Source organism: Diceros bicornis, chromosome 4 (genome assembly GCF_020826845.1).
Source record: "Diceros bicornis minor isolate mBicDic1 chromosome 4, mDicBic1.mat.cur, whole genome shotgun sequence".
Taxonomy (NCBI): Eukaryota; Metazoa; Chordata; class Mammalia; order Perissodactyla; family Rhinocerotidae; genus Diceros; species Diceros bicornis.
In genome coordinates this window covers 86,764,666-86,784,354 of record NC_080743.1, presented here as the reverse complement: position 1 = coordinate 86,784,354, position 19,689 = coordinate 86,764,666, and the positions used below count along the sequence as shown (strand labels likewise).

Below are 19,689 nucleotides of genomic sequence, written 5' to 3'. Positions count from 1 at the left end.
ATATTTAACTTTATAAGAAACCACCAAACTTCCCAACTTTATATTCCCACCAGTAAGTATAAATTTTAGTTGCTTTGCAGCCTTAGCTGCACTTGTTATTATCATTAAAATTCTTTTTAGCCATTCTAGTCAGGTCTATAGTACCTACTGTATATATGTACTATACAGTAATATAGTATAGTCAGGTCTTCTTATTGTGGTTTTTAATTTGCATTTCCCTAATGTCTAATGATGAAAATCATCTTAAGTGCTTTTATTTACCAACCATCTATCTTTGGTGATTTATCTGTTCAAATCTTTTGTCTATTTATTAATTGGCTTGTCTTTTTATAAAGTCAGAATTATTCCTTATATATTCTGGATATAAGTTTTTTCCCAAATATATGTTTTATAAATATTTTCTCCCAGTCTGTGACTTGTCTTTTATTTTCTTAAGAGTGCCTCTTGAAGAGTGAACGTTTTTAATTTTGAATGAAAGTCCAATTAGTTTTGTTCTTTTATGGTTTGTGCTTTTTGTGTCCTATACAAGAAATCTTTGTCTATCTCAAAATCACAAAGATTTTCTTCTACATTTTCTTCTAGTTCTTTATAGTTTTAGTTCTTACGTATAGGTCCCTGATCCATTTCAAGTTAATTTTTGTGGAGGGTATGAGGAAAGAGTTGAGGCTCTTTTTTTTTATTTGGCATATGTGCGTCCAACTGTTCCAATGCTACGTGTTAAATAGACTATCCTTTCCTCTATTGAACTACCTTGGCATTTTTGTCAAAAATCAATTGACCATTTGTGATTTGGCCTATTTCTAGGCTATATCATATTTCATTGATCTATACACCTACCCTTACACCAATACCCCATTGTTTTGATTTCTGTAGTTTTACAGTAAGTTTATAGTAAGTAATAATACATGGGACAAAGAAAAAAATCTCAAGAGAAATTAAAAAATATTTTGAACTAAATAAAAATTAAAATATAACTTAAAATTTGTGGGATGCATTGAAAGCAGTGCTTAGAGGGGAATTTATAGCATTGAATGCATACACTAGAAAAGAAGAAAGATATAAAATCAATAATGTAAGTTTTCACCTTCGGACTCTAGAAAAAGAAGAGAAAATTAAATCCAAAGTAAGCAGAAGGAAAGAAATAATAGTAATTGTAGCAGAAATCAAAGAAACTGAAAGCAGGAAATCAATAAAGAAAATCAATAAAACCAAAAGGTGGTTCTTTGAAAAGATCAATAAAATCAATAAGCCTCTAGTCAGGCTAACTAAAAAAAGAAAGAGGACACAAATTACTAATATCAGAAATCAAAGAAGAGACATCACCACAGGCCCAATGGACATTAAAAGTATAATAAAGGAATACTATGAACAACGCTATGCCCACAAATATGATAACCTAGATGAGATGGATAAATTCCTTGAAAGATAACAATTTGCCAAAACTCACAAAAGAATACATAATCTGAATAGGTCTATATCTATTAAAGAAATTAAATCAATGATTAACAACCTTCCAAAATAGAAAGTACCAGACCCAGATGGGTTCACTGGTGAATTCTATTAAACATTTAAGGAAGCAATTACGCCAATTCTCTAGAATCTCTTTCAGAAGGTAGAAGCAGAGGGAACACCTCCTGAATTATTCTATGAGGCCAGCATTACCCCAATAACAAAAACCAGACAAAGACATTACAAGAAAAAAAAACCCTACAGACTAATATTTCTCATGAACATAGATGTAAAATCCTCAAGAAAATATTAGTAAATTGAATTCAACAACGTATAAAAAGAATTACACAACACAACCAAGTGGGATTTATCCCAGGTATGCAACGCTTGTTCAACACTCGAAAATCAATTAATGTAATCCATCATATCAAAAGGCAAAAAAAGAAAAATCACATGATCATATCAATAGATGCAGAAAAAGCATTTGACAAAATCTAACACCCATTTGTGATAAAAATTCTCTAGGAATAGAGAATAGGAATAGAGAAGAAAATAGAGAATAGAACTAGGAATAGAGAAGAAAATTCCTCAACTTGATAAAGAACATCTACAAAAAACCTACAGCTAAAATCATGCTTAACAGCAATAAACTCAAAAGTTTCCCACTAAGATCAGGTACAAGGCAAGGATATCCCCTCTCACCACTCCTTTTCAACATTGTACTGGACGTTCTAGGCAATGCAACAAGACGTGAAGAGGAAATAAAAGGTATACAGATTAGGGAGGAAAAAATACTGTCTTTGTTTGCAGATGACTTGATTGTCTATGTAGAAAATGAAAAAGAACTGACAAAAAAGAAAAATCTCCTGGAACTAGTAAGCAATTATAACAAGGTTGTTATAATTGTTATAATAACCTTGCTTTCTATATTAACATGGACAAGGTTAATATACTAATATATTATTATATAATATATATAATTATATTACTATATTAACAAGGTTAATATAGAAAAGTCAATTGCTTTCCTATATACTAGCAATGAACAAATGGAATTTGGAATTAAAAACATAATATCATTTACATTAGCACCCCAAAAATGAAATATTTGGGTATAAATCTAACAAAACATGTACAAGATCTATATGAGGAAAACTACAAAACTATGATGGACAAAATCAAAAAACTAAACAAATGGAGAGATGTTCCATGTTCATGGATAGATTCAATATCGTCAAGATGTCAGTTCTTCCCAAACAAAATCCAAGCAAGTTATTCTGTGGGTATTGACAAACTATAAAGTTTATATGGAGAGGCAAAAGATCCAGAAGAGCCAACAGAATATTGAAGGAGAAGAATAAAGTTGGAGGACAGACACTACCTGACTTTAAGACTTAACTATAAAGCCACAGTAATTAAGACAGTGTGGTATTGGCAAAAGAACAAATAGATCAATGGAACAGAATAGGGAAGCCAGAAAGAGACCAACATAAATATAGTCAACTGATCTTTAACAAATGGACAAAGGCAACACAATGGAGTAAAGCCTGTCTCTTAAACAAGTGGTTCAGGGACAACTAGACATCCATATGCAAAACAGGAATCTAGACACAAATCTTTCATATCCTTGATGAATTTTTATCTACCTGCTCTATCAATTACCAATGTGTTGCTTGACAACGGACTGCTTTTGTCTTGTTTTGTATCTCATAATTTTCGACTGAATGCAGAACACTGTGCGTAGGACAGTGGAGGCTGAAGTAAATAATACTATCTATACCCAGAAATAGGTATGCTTCTTCTTCTGTCATGTCATTAGTATGGGTGTTGAGTCAATCTGGTGAGCAGTTGAACTGGGTTTGGATTTTGTTGTTGCTATAGATAACTTCAACGCATCACATGCTTCAGATTCCTCCAATTGTGCGATGCTGGTACTTTATGTTTAGTGTGCGGCCTAGGGTGCCAGAGAGTTTTTTAAGTATTCCTGCTTCACTCTCAGCTTTCAGCAATCTCACAGAGGGAGTCTCTCTCTAAATTCGTGCCCCTCCCCCACTGAAAAGACTGCTATTGCTTATTACTCAGGGTGAGGCTCATGGTGGGAGATGGAGGAAGTTCTCTGTCTATTTGGGCTACTCTCAAGTCTTAGGCAGGCCCTCAGGGGTGGCAATTTCTCAGCGTTCCTACAACCACTCACTCAATGTCAGTCAAACTCTGCCTCCTCTGAGGGAGGGAGAACATGTCTTGAGTGGGAGTTTCCTGCCCTGCCCCTCCCCAGTAACAGACAAATTTTGCTTTTACTCCTCCTCCAAAAGGAGGGGCTATCTGTCTGGGCCCAGAGAAGGGGAGGAGAAGAGGATAAAGAAGTTTTCTGCTCTTCCCCAGTTGCTTAAGGATTTTGCTTCATATGAAATAAGAGTCCAGGGAACTGGCAGGATTTCATGTCTATGTGCCACTGAGGAGGGCTCTCTCTGTTCTCAATCTCTCTTATGAGCACCCAGTTAACGAAACAGAGCATATGAGTGAGGACTGTTCTTGGGTCTGAGGCTTCCAGTTATTCTAAAATGTCATACTAGCTCACTTTAAGAATTTGTTAATTTTAGTTGTTTTCTTCTTACCTGCTTTTATGGTGTCTGCCTCTTCCCTGGGTGCTTCACCAAAGGTAAAACAGTCTGTTTGTCTTGTAGAGGCCTGTCACTCTTTAAAATCCAGTTTACTCTGCTGCCAATGCAACCGCTGCTATCTGATGGGTTCAAGAAAAGTTAAGATTTTGCAGATTTCTAGCCTTTTCTTCTTGTTAGTGTGGGAGCAACGTTCTCTTGCAGTTTTCTCCGTCTTAAGTAGAAGCAGAACTCTGGGAGTTTGGTTTTAAATGATTTAGTAGTGATATTTCTTCTTTTGATCTCTGTCGGTACTCAGGTAAAGATAAGGCTCCTTGACTGTCTTCACTCGTCTAGTGGGTGCTTCCAGCTCAGGGCTCCCTGGTTATATGCTGTGAAGTGGGCAAAGAGCCAACAGCAAAAACTAGGTTGTGATGAGTTGGGACAGCTTTGATGATCCTTTATATTACCCATCTTGACAAACTTAGACACCAAACTCCAATCCATAATAACATAGGTTCAGAGGTGGTTCTAAGTGAACAGAGGTGGAGGGCAGACATTTTTCTGAGCTAAAATCAGACCGTTTGGGAACCCTATCTCTGCCTTCAGTGGTGTGGGATTTCTTAGAAGGCTACCAGGATTATAAATGCTAAGTTAACATTTGATGAACGAATGAATGGAGAGTAGGAGTAAAGGTAGAGAAAGGCAAGAATTGCCTATTCCAATCCTGGGACAGGTGTTGATGGGCTGAGATCATATTTTGTGGTATGCCACAGATAGGGAGGAAGGCAGAAAGGATATCTTGACCACGGCCCAAGATTCAACAGAAAGTGTTCAGGATTATAACATCCCTTCGAGAATTTAAAATTATCTCCCAAAATAATACAATGAACATTTTTATTTTAAGTTTCTGAGAAGTTTTACCATGAATCACTGTACATGGAATTAGATTCCAATGGAAGACAGTCTCTTACAAAATATAACACAGTTGAAGACACACTGCCTAGTATCAAGTAGCTGCGAGAAGCGGCTGTTTATTCTGCATAGAACTAGCTACATGACATTTATATTTTGAAAAATAATCATTTAACCTTTTTGCCGCAGCTATCAGTCTCAACTTATTGTGAGAAACACTTAGTTAGGTTTTAAAATTGGAACTTTTAAAGCAGTATCAAAGGAATAAATTTCCAAGCGTGTAAATCTGTAATACAGGATAATAACTACTATGGTCTGTCAGATCACACTTAGCTCAAATCTAACCCAACACTTGAGACTACTAAGCATGAAGATCAAGGCTAAACAGATGTGGCTGAAGACACTAAGTTGGCCATCTCAGACAAAGGGGCATTAATTTCATATATATGCTGTATGGAGTGACCTTTCCAGCAGTGAGATACGATATAATCTATGAGTACTAACCCAGGAACAGAGCTTAAATTTTTGTTTCACATCTAGAGGACTACACCCAACCAGCTGAGAAAAGGCTAACTGGGCTGTATAACAATCTCCTAACCTAACAAATGTGAATGAAATTTTAGCCCAAGTCTAACTATAAAATGAGATTTACATTTGGAATTTAAGGGTTGCAAAACCGTACTTCAGAGTAAGGGATATGGTATCCATAAGGAAAGGAGTTTTATTAACAAACATCTGGGATTTAAGCAAAGACAGACTGATATGAGAGCATAAGCAATCAGGAAGCTGTAGTAGAGAGAAGAAAAGGAAGAGAAGCAAGAGACTGATTTAAACGACAAGGGGAAGCCACACAGGTGCACCTTATCCCAGTATGAGGAGGGCATGTGCAATACCTCTTGGAGATTGCACTGTTGAGAAGCATCAATTATGTTTATGGTTAGCATAGTGCCTACTGGCACATACAGGTGCCTAACAGTTTTTGAAAAAACATGCTTTGTATTCCCAATTAGATGGTGAGCTACTTGATCATGCGTTTGTTTTTTTTTTTAATATTCTCCTCTCCATCTAGCACAGTGCTGAGAACTTAGTATTTGCTCAAAATTCATTAGTTAATTGATTTCTCTGCCTTTGGCGTCTTCAGTGAAGCACAATTCATAAGGCAGAGTCGTCTTTCAGAAACATGTGAGCTGCCCAGCCCCTCAAAATGGACAAAGGCAAAGAAGATGAGAGAAGCATGAGAAGGAAAGGGTGCTAACATTTTACCAAATTAATGAGAGGATATATTGGTGCCCACAATGTGCTGGGAAATACAAAAACAGTCATAAGCTCATCTCGGAAAAGCTTGAGCAGGTCTATAGGGATTAGAACAGTTGCTGAATTTATGGTACCCTGGGAACCTCTATTTGTCAAGTGCCATAGAGGCAGCCCTGACACTGGCACAGGTGAAGATGAATTTTCATTTAGAGCAGTGAGCCTTCTGACTCCATTAATCCTCAGGGTTTTGATGATGAATTTCTTTCTTTTTTTTATTTTATTTATTTTCACTCTAATGCCTCCTCCCACTGCCCTGTAAGAACGTGGAAGGAACAGAACAGATGGTGCTTTACGTGGAAGACCGACGGCTCATGAGGATACAAAGCCTGCCCACTCCGAAATCACATGATTGCACGTGCAAGGAAAAGCCTTGATTTCCCCTGGGAGACACAGATGCAATGATGTTAGTATTCCCGGTGGAGGGAGAAGAGGGGAGGGCTAACAGGCCATTTACAAGGAAGACCACACTTATACTAATATACTCTTCAGCAAGGACCATATTTAATCACAAAATCACAGGAGGACCAATATCTGAAGATTCAAAAACATCAAAGTAAAATAGAGGAAAATAAGGGTTTTAGTATGCTGCTATGCAAAGCCGATGTAGAATGAACTAGTGAGGACATACAGTAGAATACCAGCCTCTAGTTAACCAGCCATTGGCTCTGACCCAGTTTTAATCGGAAGAAGCCAGGATTTACAACCTGCTTAAGGATGGAGTTTGACAACTGCTATAATCAGAAGAGCTGTCAACACAAGGACAGCTGTCAAGCCAAACCGTAATTCATAAAAAGTAATAGCTAAGCCCCCAAGACATCCCCAACATTGTCTGCACTCACTGGACTTAGCTATACTTACAGTTTTATGAAAGTTCCAAGAATAGGTTAAGGGTCCTAAAATCAAATCAAATCAAATCAACAAATAGCTATTGAGTGCCTATTAAATAGAAAAGGTTAAATAATATTAAGTGACTAAATGGAAAAAATATGCCCAGCAGACTCCCTGGCATATAGTAAGTGTTTAACAAATGGTAATTATTGGGCCGGCCCCGTGGCTTAGTGGTTGAGTGCGTGCACTCCGCTACTGGTGGCCCGGGTTCGGATCCTGGGCGTGCACTGACGCACTGCTTCTCCGGCCATGCTGAGGCCGTGTCCCACATACAGCGACTAGAAGGATGTGCAGCTATGACATACAACTATCTACTGGGGCTTTGGGGGAAAAAAATAAATAAATAAAATTAAAAAAAAAAAGGTAATTATTATTATAATTACATGCCAAACTCTGTTTTGATGACCTGAAAACGGCAAGTCTAGTGACCTTGTAAAAAAATCTAATTAAAAACTAATCACTCTTATAAGTGACTATTAAACTTAAAATATTAATTTCACAAAACATTCCTGAGCTGTTAGAATATTTTAGTTTTATATATTTGTAATGTCAAAACCTCTAACTAATGATATTATTAGTTAGATAATAATATCTAATGGTATTTGTTTTGTTCTTTCTACAACAAATAATATAATCTGAGAGAGAGAAATAGAGGTTGTTTTACTAGATCAATTTTGGGCAGGATTCCTGATTCAAGGATAATTTTTATTGATGTCTAAGTAAACAGAATATAAAAAAAGAATATAAAAGCACGTAGGTGGATACAGATATTGACATATGTGTTTACTCACAAGTACAGTTTGAAAAACAGCCTTCACTCACTGACCGAGGCGACCATTGACAAAGAATTTTCATTTATTTTATTTCTATTAAAGATTATCTTCCACAGAATAACGTCTGCTTTAAAGGGATACTGGGACTGTGATTAGGTATGAAATGATGAAAGGAGGACTGGAAACGGAACCAGGAGACCTGGACAAGCGCCTCGGCTCTGTCACCTACAACTTGTGTTACCCTGTCCAAGCCACTCACCTCTCGGGCCTTCAGTTTTTCATCTGCAAATGCAGGAAAACAAGGCCTAACTCAGACATTTGTTGAAAAGGTTACGAGATGATATACATAAAAAAGGTAACATCACCACCTTATGTCTGTCCAGGTTTGGACTTGTTTCCTGTGTGTAAACTTTTTATTAGAATATAAAATACATACAGAAGAGTACCAAAATCACATATACAAATTTTCTTAAGATGAACTTATCAAAGTAACTAACGAGCACACAGATCAAGAATCAGACCATTATTAGAATCTCAGAAGCACTCCCGCCACATTAACCCCTTCCAAATGCTACCTACCCATTTCCCTAAGGTAACCATTATCCTGTCTACTAATGCTAGCGATGAGTTCTTCCTGTTTCTCCTTTATATAAACGGAAGCATATAGTATATGCTCTTTTGTGTCCGGCATCTTGAACTCAACAGTATGTTTGTGAGATTTATCCAAGTTGTTGTGTGTAGGTTGTAGTTCTTCCTCATTGCTGTATAGTATTCCATTGTATGAATACCTTATCCTGATCAGATCTCATAATTCCTTTTTTTTGCATACTTATTTTCTTATTGCAGTAACACTGGTTTATCACATTATATAAATTTCAGATGTACATCATAATATTTCAATTTCTGTAAAGATTACATCATGTTCACCACCCAAAGACTAATTACAATCCATTACCACACACAGGTGCCTAATCACTCCTTTTGCCCTCCTCCCTCTCCCGTTCCCCTCTGGTAACCACCAATCCAATCTCTGTCTCTGTGTGATGGTTTGTTGTTGTTTTTATCTTCTACTTATGAGTGAGATCTCATAATTCCTGAATCTGAAGATTTTAATGTTTTATCAATTACGGAAATTATCAGTAAATATATCTTCAAATATTGATTCTTCCCTAATTTCTCCTTTTGGAACTCCTATTTTAAAATCCTGGATCTTCTCGTTTTACATTCAGCATTTCTTTTACATTTCCATCTCTTTATCTTTCTGTGCTGCCTTTTACAACTATCTTTCAGTTCACCAATTTTTTTTTACCTGTGTCAATTTCATACTTTAACCTATTCATTATAAAATTTCTTTTTTGTATTTTTTCTTTTATTAAGTTCTATTTGGTTCTCTTTCAAATCTGCCTGCTCTTTTTGGAGTGTCTTGTTCTTGTGTTTTTGATTCCTTGATTTTGTTTATACAGACTTATTCTGACAATTTCTATTCAATAGTTTTACTAAAGTTCCTCAACGTCTAATCCTGTGGTTACACTAAGTGAACGTCAGCAGACATAGTATTTTGTCATTTTGGACTGTGAGTTCATTTTTAGCAGGGTTTCTTTCTGTAGGAATTTTGTGCTGCCTTAGTTGAGGATGTGTCCCTCAAGAGAAGTTTAGTATTTGCTTCTGCCAGGTCCCTCAGAGGTAACCAGACCAGTACACTTATTATGTTAAATTCTTGACTTGAGGATTTCTGAAACAATCAGAGAGTATAAATTTAAACCCCAAACTTGCATGAGGTGGGGCTTTTTTTCCCACCCAGATTCTGATTTGTGGCAGATAAGCTTCTTTGTCTTCCTTACTTATATTAGCAGGCCAACTTTTTCTGATCTAATTTGATTTTTTCTTTTTTTTTTTTACTGAGAGTATAACCCTTTGAAGGTCCTAGCTTGCCCTCAAGGTCTCAGTTCCAACTCCTCATTACTTCTGGCTCAAAAAGCATCATTTCCAGGGTTTGCTGGCATTGATACTCAAGCTTTCCCAAGCTAGTTTTCCCAGATTAGATACAGTGTTAGCTCACACACTTACCACTATGGTTATCAAGTCCTTGTTTATTGGGTGAGAGGTGAAGGACACGCAAAGTCTGGGGACATACTTTACCTTAAAAAGGATGTTTGGTATATTCTATGCAGCAAATAGCAGGTGCTCAATAAATATTTGTTGAATGAAATATAATTAAGAACCTAAGTCATATTCACAGTACTAATAGACCCTACAATATTTAGATTTAAAATAAATTTAATTTTATCAAACAGGTAATACATGCATATGGTTCCAAATATAGAAGTTATTAAAGGGTTTCCAGGAAAAAATTTTTATCCTATGCCTGTATTTTAGCCCCACAGTTCCTCTTCCCTTACGCAACCAACATTAGCTTTTGGGGTATCCTTCCCAAGATACCTTATGCATTTACTAGCAAATATGTAGAGATATATGTACAGATATATTCATAGCAGCACACTGTTCTACACCTTAATCCTTTTATTTAAGAATGTATCTTAGAGATTTTTCCATATTAGTACATAAAGAAAATATAGCTTATTTTGAAGCCAGTCAGAAAGACCTTTTGAAAAATCCCAACCTTGTTGCTATCTAGAAATGCATTTTACGTATGTCAAACTTAAGCAGACATATTCTCACATGCATAAAGGCATTCACTCCTAATGGCTAACCAGGGATGACAGTGACTCATCTACATTCTCAAGGGCACATTCAGTCTAATTTAGCTGCTTCTACATTTTCTGGATGGAAAAATGAAAGGAAAACACAACATGCTACAGAGAAGGCACTAAGAAATGTCTGAATGAGTAGATTAAAGAAGGAACGAGGGGAAGGAAATAAGAACTGATTTAGCACAGCATGTGGATGCACTGGAAGAGGCTGTCTTTCTAAGCTGAGCAGTGAACTCTGGACTTTATGACAAACATTTCGGAATAAAAGAAAGTTCGCTTCTTGAAGCCAGGCATCAGAAAAAAGAAGTAGCCGTGAACTCTGCACTGAAGGCCTCACAATCACTGTGCAGAGTTTCTTCCTTGTCCTTGCTGATTATCTGTGGTTGTTTGACTTATGTCTGGTTGTCCCAGACTGCCATCGCAGTTGTGGCGGTGGCTGAGAAACGTTTTTTTTTCTGGGGCAAAAATTAGGATTTAGAATAACCCACTCTTAGTGATGTTAGAGAAGCTTTGTGACAGAACTATCATATAAACATTTGAGGAGTGAGAGATGGGAGTGCTGTGGAAGAAGGCATGGGAAGGCATTTGTTTTCCTCTCCTTTCCTAGTAAATCTAGAGACATGGGTTTTTTTAATTTTAATTTTAATTTTTTTTGTGAGGAAGATCAGCCCTGAGCTAACATCTGCCAATCCTCCTCTTTTTTAGCTGAGGAAGACTGGCCCTGAGCTAACATGTGTGCCCATCTTCCTCTACTGTACATGGGACGCCACCATAGCATGGCTTGACAAGCGGTGCGTTGGTGCGTGCCTGGGATCTGAACCGGCGAACCCCGGGCCTCTGCAGCAGAGCGCGCGCACTTAACCGCTTGCGCCACCAGGCCGGCCCCGAGACATGGGTTCGAATTTCTGGCTCCTTTAGGTAAGTTTATTAACTTCTTTGAGTTTTGGTCTCCTCATTTATAAAACGGGGAAAACAGTAACTACATTAGAGAGCTGTTTATAGAAAGGAAAAGGAGCCTAGAGGTTACTTTATCTGTATACTATATCATATATGCACTTTTTTTTTTTTTTTTGAGGAGGATCAGCCCTGAGCTAACATCTATGCTAATCCTCCTCTTTCTGCTGAGGAAGACCGGCTCTGAGCTAACATCTATTGCCAATCCTCCTCCCTTTTTTTTTCCCCCCCAAAGCCCCAGTAGACAGTTGTATGACATAGTTGCACATCCTTCTAGTTGCTGTATGTGGGATGCCACCACGGCATGGCCAGACAAGTGGTGCGTCGGTACGCACCTGGGATCCGAACCCGGGCCGCCAGCAGTGGAGCGTGCACACCTAACCGCTAAGCCACGGGGCCGGCCCTATATGCACATTTTTAATGGTCCATCTTTCAGAAGCATTTGGTAACAGAAAATATGTATGCATGTATATATGTGTGTGTGCATATATGTAATTTTAATTAACAAGTATTTTAAGTATGGCATACAGAGGAATATAAAGGCTAATAAAACAAATTTTTGGCTATTACAAATAATGCTGCAATAAATGCTCTTAATCATGTCTCACTATATGCACGTTCAGGAATATTTCTAGGGTATACCTAGAAGTGGAATTGTTGGGTTGTAGGTATGTGTACCTTCAACTTCACTAGATCTTGCCAAACTGATCTCCAAAGTGGTTGCAACAGGTGACACTCTCATCAGCAATGTATGAGAGTTGCTCCACACATCCTAATACTAATATTTTTAGATGTTTACATGTTGCCAATCTGACCAGTGTGAAATTATATGTAAATGTTTTAATTTGCATTCCTTGATTATTGCTGGGAGACAATTTCCAAGGGATTCTCATGTTTCTGCACCTCTTGTGAGCAGAGGGAATGACAGCTTTTGTTCTGAACTATCTTTTCGAGGATGTTTGTATGGTGAACAGCCTTGGACAAGAGGTAGTATTTCCTTCCAGAATAGAGGGCAGGTTTGTTTACTGTCCAGTATGATAAAGATAATATGTTCTCCAGGGCAAAGGTTGGGCAGGTTTGCTTGAGACTCATTATAAAAGACTGGAGTTCCCTTGGTTTAGGATTCCTAAGCTATCACATACTATGTGTGCGAGATCTACCTGGGCTTCTCTGCATAGCTCCTCTGGGACTCAAGGGGAAAGGACACAAACATGAAGCTCATGCTGCTTACTGTGCTGTGAATAATAGTCTTTTGTCTCTGATCCAGGAGTTTTGTGTTGTTTGCCAGCATCCATGAAACTGTGTCAGGCTAACCTGTTAGCTTGTAAGTAGGGTATAATTTCAGGCTATTCATAGTTCCTGACAGTTATTAGTGAAGTTGAGCACATTTTCTTGTTGTTTACTGGCTATTTGGCTCTTCTGGATTATCTGTTTTCTGGGGTCTATTTTTCTATTTGGTTGTCTTTCTTATTGACTGGGTAGATGTTCTTGATATCTTCTGAATAATGATTTTATGTAGATTATTTGCATTTTAACTATGTTCTCCCAATCTTTGTCTTGTATTTTTATTTTGCTTATACTATCTTTTGTTTTACAGAAGTTTAAAATTTTTATGTAGTTATCATAATTTAAATTATGATCTTTACTTTTGTGTGTTAAGAAATCACTCCTTACTCTATATATTCGTCTACAAGTTTAAAATTTTGCTTTTCCCTATTTACGTATTCAATCTACCTGAAACTCACTTACGTGTAGGATGAGTTGTTTTGGTTATCTATTGTTGTGTAACAAACCACCCAAAATCTCATGGCTTAAATACAACAATGCATTATTTTTCACAATTCTGTGGGTTGACCAGATGGTTCTTCTGCCTCAAAGACCTAATTTTTGGTTTTGTTGATTTTCTCTACTGTTTATTTCATTTGTTTCTACTCTAATCTTTATTATTTCCCTCTTTAGGCTTAATTTGCTATTCTTCTTCCAGTGTCTTAAGGCAGAAAATTAGGTTATTAATTTGAGGTCTTGCCTCTTTCTTAACATAGGCATTTACACAGCTATAAATTTCCCTGTAAGCATTGCTTTAGCTGCACTTCAGAAGTTCTGGTATGTTTTGTCTTCATTTTCATTTATCTCAAAGTATTTTCTGATTTCTCTTTTGCTTTATTCCTTGACTCACTGGTTATTTAAGAGTGTGTTGTCTAGTTTTCTCATATTTGTGAGTTTTCAAATTTTTTCCTGCTCTTGTTATTCAATTTCCTTCCATTGTGGTTGGAGAATATGCTTTTTATTATTTCTATCCTGTTAAATTTATTGAGGCTGTTTTATGGCCTGCATATCATCTATCCTGAAGAATGCTTTGTGAGTACTTGAGAAGAATGTATATTTTGTTGTCACTGGATGGAGTGTGTTATAGATGTCTGTGGGGTCTAGTTGGTTTATAGTGTTGTTCAAGTCTTCTATTTCCTTGTTCATCTTCTGTTTAGTTGTTCCATTCATAACTGAAAGTGGGGTACCGAAGTCTCCAACTATTATTTTTGAACTGTCTATTTTAAGTTTTTCTTTAGTGATTGCTCTAGGGTTTACCATATGCATCTTATCAGAATCAGCTTCCGATTTATACTAGCTTAATTCCAGTGATATATAGAAACATTACTCCCATATAGCTCTATTCCATTTTTCCCTCTTTTGGTGGTAGTATTGTTATATATGTTGTATCTATTAATGTTACAAATCCAATAATACATTGTTACAGTTACTTTAACATCTGTAGTCATTTCCTTAGCCCATTGTAACTTTGCTCTCATCCACTTCCTTTGGGCTGTTATTGGCAAATATACTATACTTCTGTATATTATAGGCCCAAAAATACATTATATACATATTATTTTACACATTGCTTTTTTTTTTTTTAAGATTTTATTTATTCATTTTTTTCCCCCCAAAGCCCCAGTAGATAGTTGTATGTCATAGGTTCACATCCTTCCAGTTGCTGTACGTGGGACTCGGCCTCGGGTTGGTCGGAGAAGTGGTGCCTTGGGGCGTGCCCGGGATCCGAACCCGGGCCGCCAGCATCAGAGCGCGCGCACTTAACCGCTAAGCCACGGAGCCGGCCCATACACATTGCTTTTTAAATCAGTTAAGAAAGGAGAAAAAGCATGCACTTATACTGTCTTTTATAAATACATAATTATCTTTACGAGTGCTCTTTGTTTTTTCATGTGGCTTTGAATTACCATATAGGGTCATTTGCTTTCAATCTGAATATCTTCCTTTAGTATTTCTTGTAAGGTGGGTCTGCTAGCAGTGAATTCTCTCAGATTTTGTTTATCTGGGAAAACTTTTATCCCGTCTTCATTTTTGAAAGATAGCTTTGCTAGATATATGTTACAGATATAGATTTCTTTCTGTATCTATAAATAGATATTCAAGCTCAGAAGACAATGGGATAATATATTCAAAGTGCTCAAAGAAAAACATTCAATTGGGGCATAAATTGCTCTATCAACTAATCTAATCAAATTGTGGTTTCTCTGAAGGTCAACAGTGTTTGATACTTGTTCTGACCCAGGAAGCCTCCTCCTAGCTATCTTATTCTCCCATTCTCCCTACTATTGTTGAGAGTACCCTTAGCCTTGAACTTCTCCAGGCTCTGCTGCAATTGAAGTTGGTTCCTTCGGGAAAAGATTAAGAGCTATCTGTTTTACGGCCTGCTTCTTCCGCAGGGAAAGTGTCTGAGCCAGAGCTCTGGAGCTGGGAGTGCGGACAACAGCAAACTTCTCTCTGAGTAATACCCCCATGTTCTAGGAGCTGAGTGCTTGGTGGTGATGGTGGGGGCAGCAGCCTGAGGGCCCCTTGGCTTGCATCTCCTGGAATGGAACCACCACCTCACAAGCCAGGGCAATGGTGATCAGGGCCTCAGTATTCTCAGCGCACCACATCCAAGGTAGAGCCTCCATTTCACCCCAGCAGGCTGGGCAGAATAAGGGAGCCCCCATCTCTTGACTGCACTTCCCCAGGACTTAGCCCCAGCAACAGATAGCTGAAGGCAAGATGAGAAATGTTGAAGTCCTACTCCTCCCAGGAAGAAAGCCCTTTGATGGGGAGCCGGGAGAAGAGTGTCCTGTGTTCTTGGCTACTGTATTCTGGACTACAGACTCTGCCCTGCTGAGCTGGGAGGGAGTGATCCTGTTTCAAATACCACAGACTCTTACCTTCTCACCAAATTTTCACAGATTTTCTGAAGAAATGTCTCTTCATTTGCTGTTTTTCCTTAGGACCACTTCTAGAAGCTTTAAATGGTTGTATTTTAAAAAATAATTTTCATTAGTTTCACAGGGGGGCAGGTCAGTGGAGCTTCTCACACTGTCACAGCAGAAGTCAATCTCTGCCTTCAATCTCTGCCTTCATTATTATAGCTTTAAAATAACATCTTGATATTTGGAAGAGCAAGTCTCTCTTCCTTATTTTTCTTCCAGGTGCATTAGATATTCTTGGCTCTTTGTTCTCCCATGCAAACTTTAGGACAAGCTTGTTAACTTGCTGAGATTCTTATGAAAATTCTCTGAATTTGTAGTTTAGCCTGAGGAGAACCCATCTTTACAGTACTGAGTCTTCCTATTCATTAACATGGATTATTTCTCATTTAGATCTTTAAAAAAAAAGTCTTTAAAAAAAGTAATGTAATTTTTTCTATGACGGTTTTGCATATCTTTTGTTAGGGAGAGTTCTAGGATTTTGTTGCTGTTCTAAGTGGTATCTTTAAAATTTTTTGTTCTCTATTTTTTTATGCCAATGTTTAAGAATGCAGTTTTAGGGCCGGCCTGTTGGCGTAGCAGTTAAGTCTGATGTGCTCTGCTTTGGCGGCCCAGGTTCGCAGATTCAGATCCCAGGCGCAGACCTACACCACTCGTCAAGCCATGCTGTGCCAGCGACCCACATACAGAATAGAGGAAGACTGGCACAGGTGTTAGCTCATGACTAATCTTCCTCATGCAAAAAAAACGAGGGAAGATTGGCAACAGATGTTAGCTCAGAGTGAATCTTTCTCACCAAAAAAAAAAAAGTAATTTAAAAAAATTGATCTTGTATTCAGCATCCTTGCTAAACTATATTATTAGTTTTAATAACTTGACTGTGGAGTCTCTTGGATTTCTATGTAGCAACTTACATTGTTTGAGATTAATGATGATTTTCTTTCTTTTTATCTATCCCATGTACCTTTTATTTCTTTTGCTTTTCTTTCTGTGTAGTCTAGAATTCCAATACAATATTAAAGAGTAATAGCTATGGGAGGCATCCTTTTCTTGTTCCTGATTTTAAAGGAAATGCTTCAAATAATCCACCTTTAATAATAATGTTCACACTAGGTTTTTGATATATAACTTAATCAGGCCACAGAAGTTTCCTTCCATTTGTAGTTCATTAAGAGCTTTTATCATAAAAAATATTATTAGCTAACATTTATTCAGTACATACCAGGTGTCAGACATTGTTCTAAGAACTTTACGTGGATTAACTCATTATATGCTCATAACAAATCTCTGAGGTCATTACCCCTATTTCACCATGAGTAAACAGGTGTAATGAAGTAAAATAATCTGTCCACATTCAGTAGTAGAATCAGAATTTGAATCCAGAAGTCTGGTTTAAGAGCCCGAGTCTTAATCAGTTTTCTATACTGCTTCTTAGAATGAGTGTTGAATTACCTTAAATGCTTTTTCTGCATTTAATTTGACCATATGGTTTTTCAACTAATTTGCTAATGTGGCAAATTATATTAATAAATTTTTAAAATGTTAAATCATCTTTAAATTCCTGGGATAAATTCAACTCGATCATATCTTTCTTTTTAAAATATGATGGATTTCATTTGCTAATATTTTATGTATGATTTTTACATATATGTTTATAAATGAGACTGACTCACAATTTTCCTTTTCCTGTTGGTTTTGGTACTCAGGTTATAGCTAGCTAAACTCATAAATGAGTTGGGGCATGCGTGTTTGGTGACATTTCACTATTCATTATCAGGCTGATAAATATAGTTAGCATAATAGTTAGCCCAATAGTTTACACTCCTACCTAGACTCCCAATAGTCAGTGAGGGTCCTGACCAAGCAAATGCTAAGCAGTGGACAAAAGTGCCCGGGGGCACCTGGGCCACTTATTGCTAAATGGTGGTCTACAATTGCCAAAACCAGCAAAACAGCCTAATGAATTCCCTCCCAAAAAGTCTGAAGGTGGCTGATCCCTAATCTGGTTTAAATGTTGATGGCTGTCTTTAATTCAATATATTCACACCCAACTAGAATAAAAGAATACTTTTACTAATACCTTACAGTTTACAAATACTTCAATATCTTATATCTCACTGAAATTACCCAGTAGCACTTTAAGAGCCATATTATTTCCACCTTACAGATTATCCTCTGTTTTATAGATTACTTAAGTGAACATTACTTAAATAGGCTAATCAGCTAGTCGGGAAAAAGAGTTAAAAAACGAAATCTATTTTTTTCACTTCAATTATATCAAGAAAGTATTTCTTTTGGGAGAAGATTCTAGCTCCTACAGTGACAATGATTGGCATCTTAGTTGTCACTGACAGTACCAAGAATGAAATAATAAATTTTCAAAGAGGGGTTGGAGGAGCCTCCATTTCTGTTGATAGTATAGAAATACTCAATCTAGTATGAATGTGCCCATAAGAATTTTAATATATCTCCAGCTTTAGAGGTTATTAATCTGTTTTTTAAGCAAAAAGTTACTGTATCTCTGCTATTGGCCAGGCATTTTTCTAAGCACTATATAGGGTTAGACGAAGTTGAGATAAACAAATAGAGAAAAGTTTCAAATATGATTACTAAAAGTTTAGAAACATCTTACCATAATGCAGAGCTGTTTGACCTTCATTGTCCTATAAAAGAAACAAATAATACATTTTATAAGTTTTAAGTTATTGCAAAAGTATGAAAGTACATAAGCTATAGCAAATATATCTGATATACCAAAGTTCCATAGGTTTATCAGATACAGGAAAAGAAGTCAGTTCTTGGAGCCTCACAGTAACTTTTGCCCGAGCTCTCTATCTTGGAGAAGAGGAGAATGTTGAATGGTAACTTGTGCATTGCAGCAGCTACAGTAGAGTGACAGGATAACCAGATCTGCAAATACTAAACCAAAGGGAACCCATTAAAATATAGCAGTTTGATTACCAAATTAGTGGCAGAAAAATTGACACTGTACATCATTTACCTTCGCTAGTATTATAATGTTTTTCTAAGCTTATCCTCAAATCTATGTAAAAAGTCTGTGATTTATAGTAAGAGTTAGTAGCTCTTTAAATCCGTTTTCAAAGATTCACAAATTCCATGTTCATAATACTAGGTTTCCTAATCAGATCAAATATCATAAAGAAATGTGATTTCAAAGCACATAAAGTTCCAGAAGTTAAGAAAATCAAATGTTCCCATAGATAACTTAGGAAACTCCAACAGTTCAGTTAATTTTTTTATTCTTTCAAAAATCAAGATATTCTAACTATATATACTAATTACAGCACATGAGTACTTTTTAGCACTGCTACTTCTTAAGTTGAGAGCAGGTGATCACATTACATGAGAAAAAAATAAGCAGGATTAAGTACAGGTGAAAAATAGAATTTAGTAATTAATTTGACATGCACTTAGTAATATGCACGGCCATTATTATGCCCCTGGTAATCAAGAATAAATGCTTAACTATTATTGTGAATAACCGGGAGAGGGTGGTATTATGACAAATCAACTATTCTTGGGCACACCATATCTACCTTTCCCATTTCCTAAAAGCTGAATGTGGGGATTGGCTCTCAGACTTTTTGGCTACGGTTCTATTTAATCTCCTTAGAAAAAAACTAAAAAGCTGCCAATGGGAACTTATTTTCTGATTCAGATAGATAGTAAGGGAGAAGCTTGGTAGGCGTGACAGCTGGTGGGGGTGGGGAGACAATCTTGAGGCAATATAGTTTAATTAAATTGTTCTCCTACCAGGAAATGGGAGTTCTCATTGGATTTGGAGGTGAGGTGTGGGTGGGTGGGTGGGCGGAGA

General features: G+C 36.9%; 1 protein-coding gene across 4 annotated transcripts in view; it reads right to left on the bottom strand.

The window, feature by feature from the left end:
* Positions 1-19,689, bottom strand: part of ACBD6 (acyl-CoA binding domain containing 6) — a 191,253-nt gene that overhangs the window by 10,599 nt on the left and 160,965 nt on the right. For 3 of the 4 annotated variants that reach the window (XM_058539936.1, XM_058539937.1, XM_058539939.1), the window contains one exon: positions 18,487-18,517. In XM_058539936.1, coding sequence (XP_058395919.1) covers positions 18,487-18,517 — 31 coding nt within the window. Of the gene's footprint in view, positions 1-18,486; positions 18,518-18,613; positions 18,774-19,689 lie in introns of those variants that run through there. The other variant, XM_058539938.1, reaches the window with a different exon arrangement.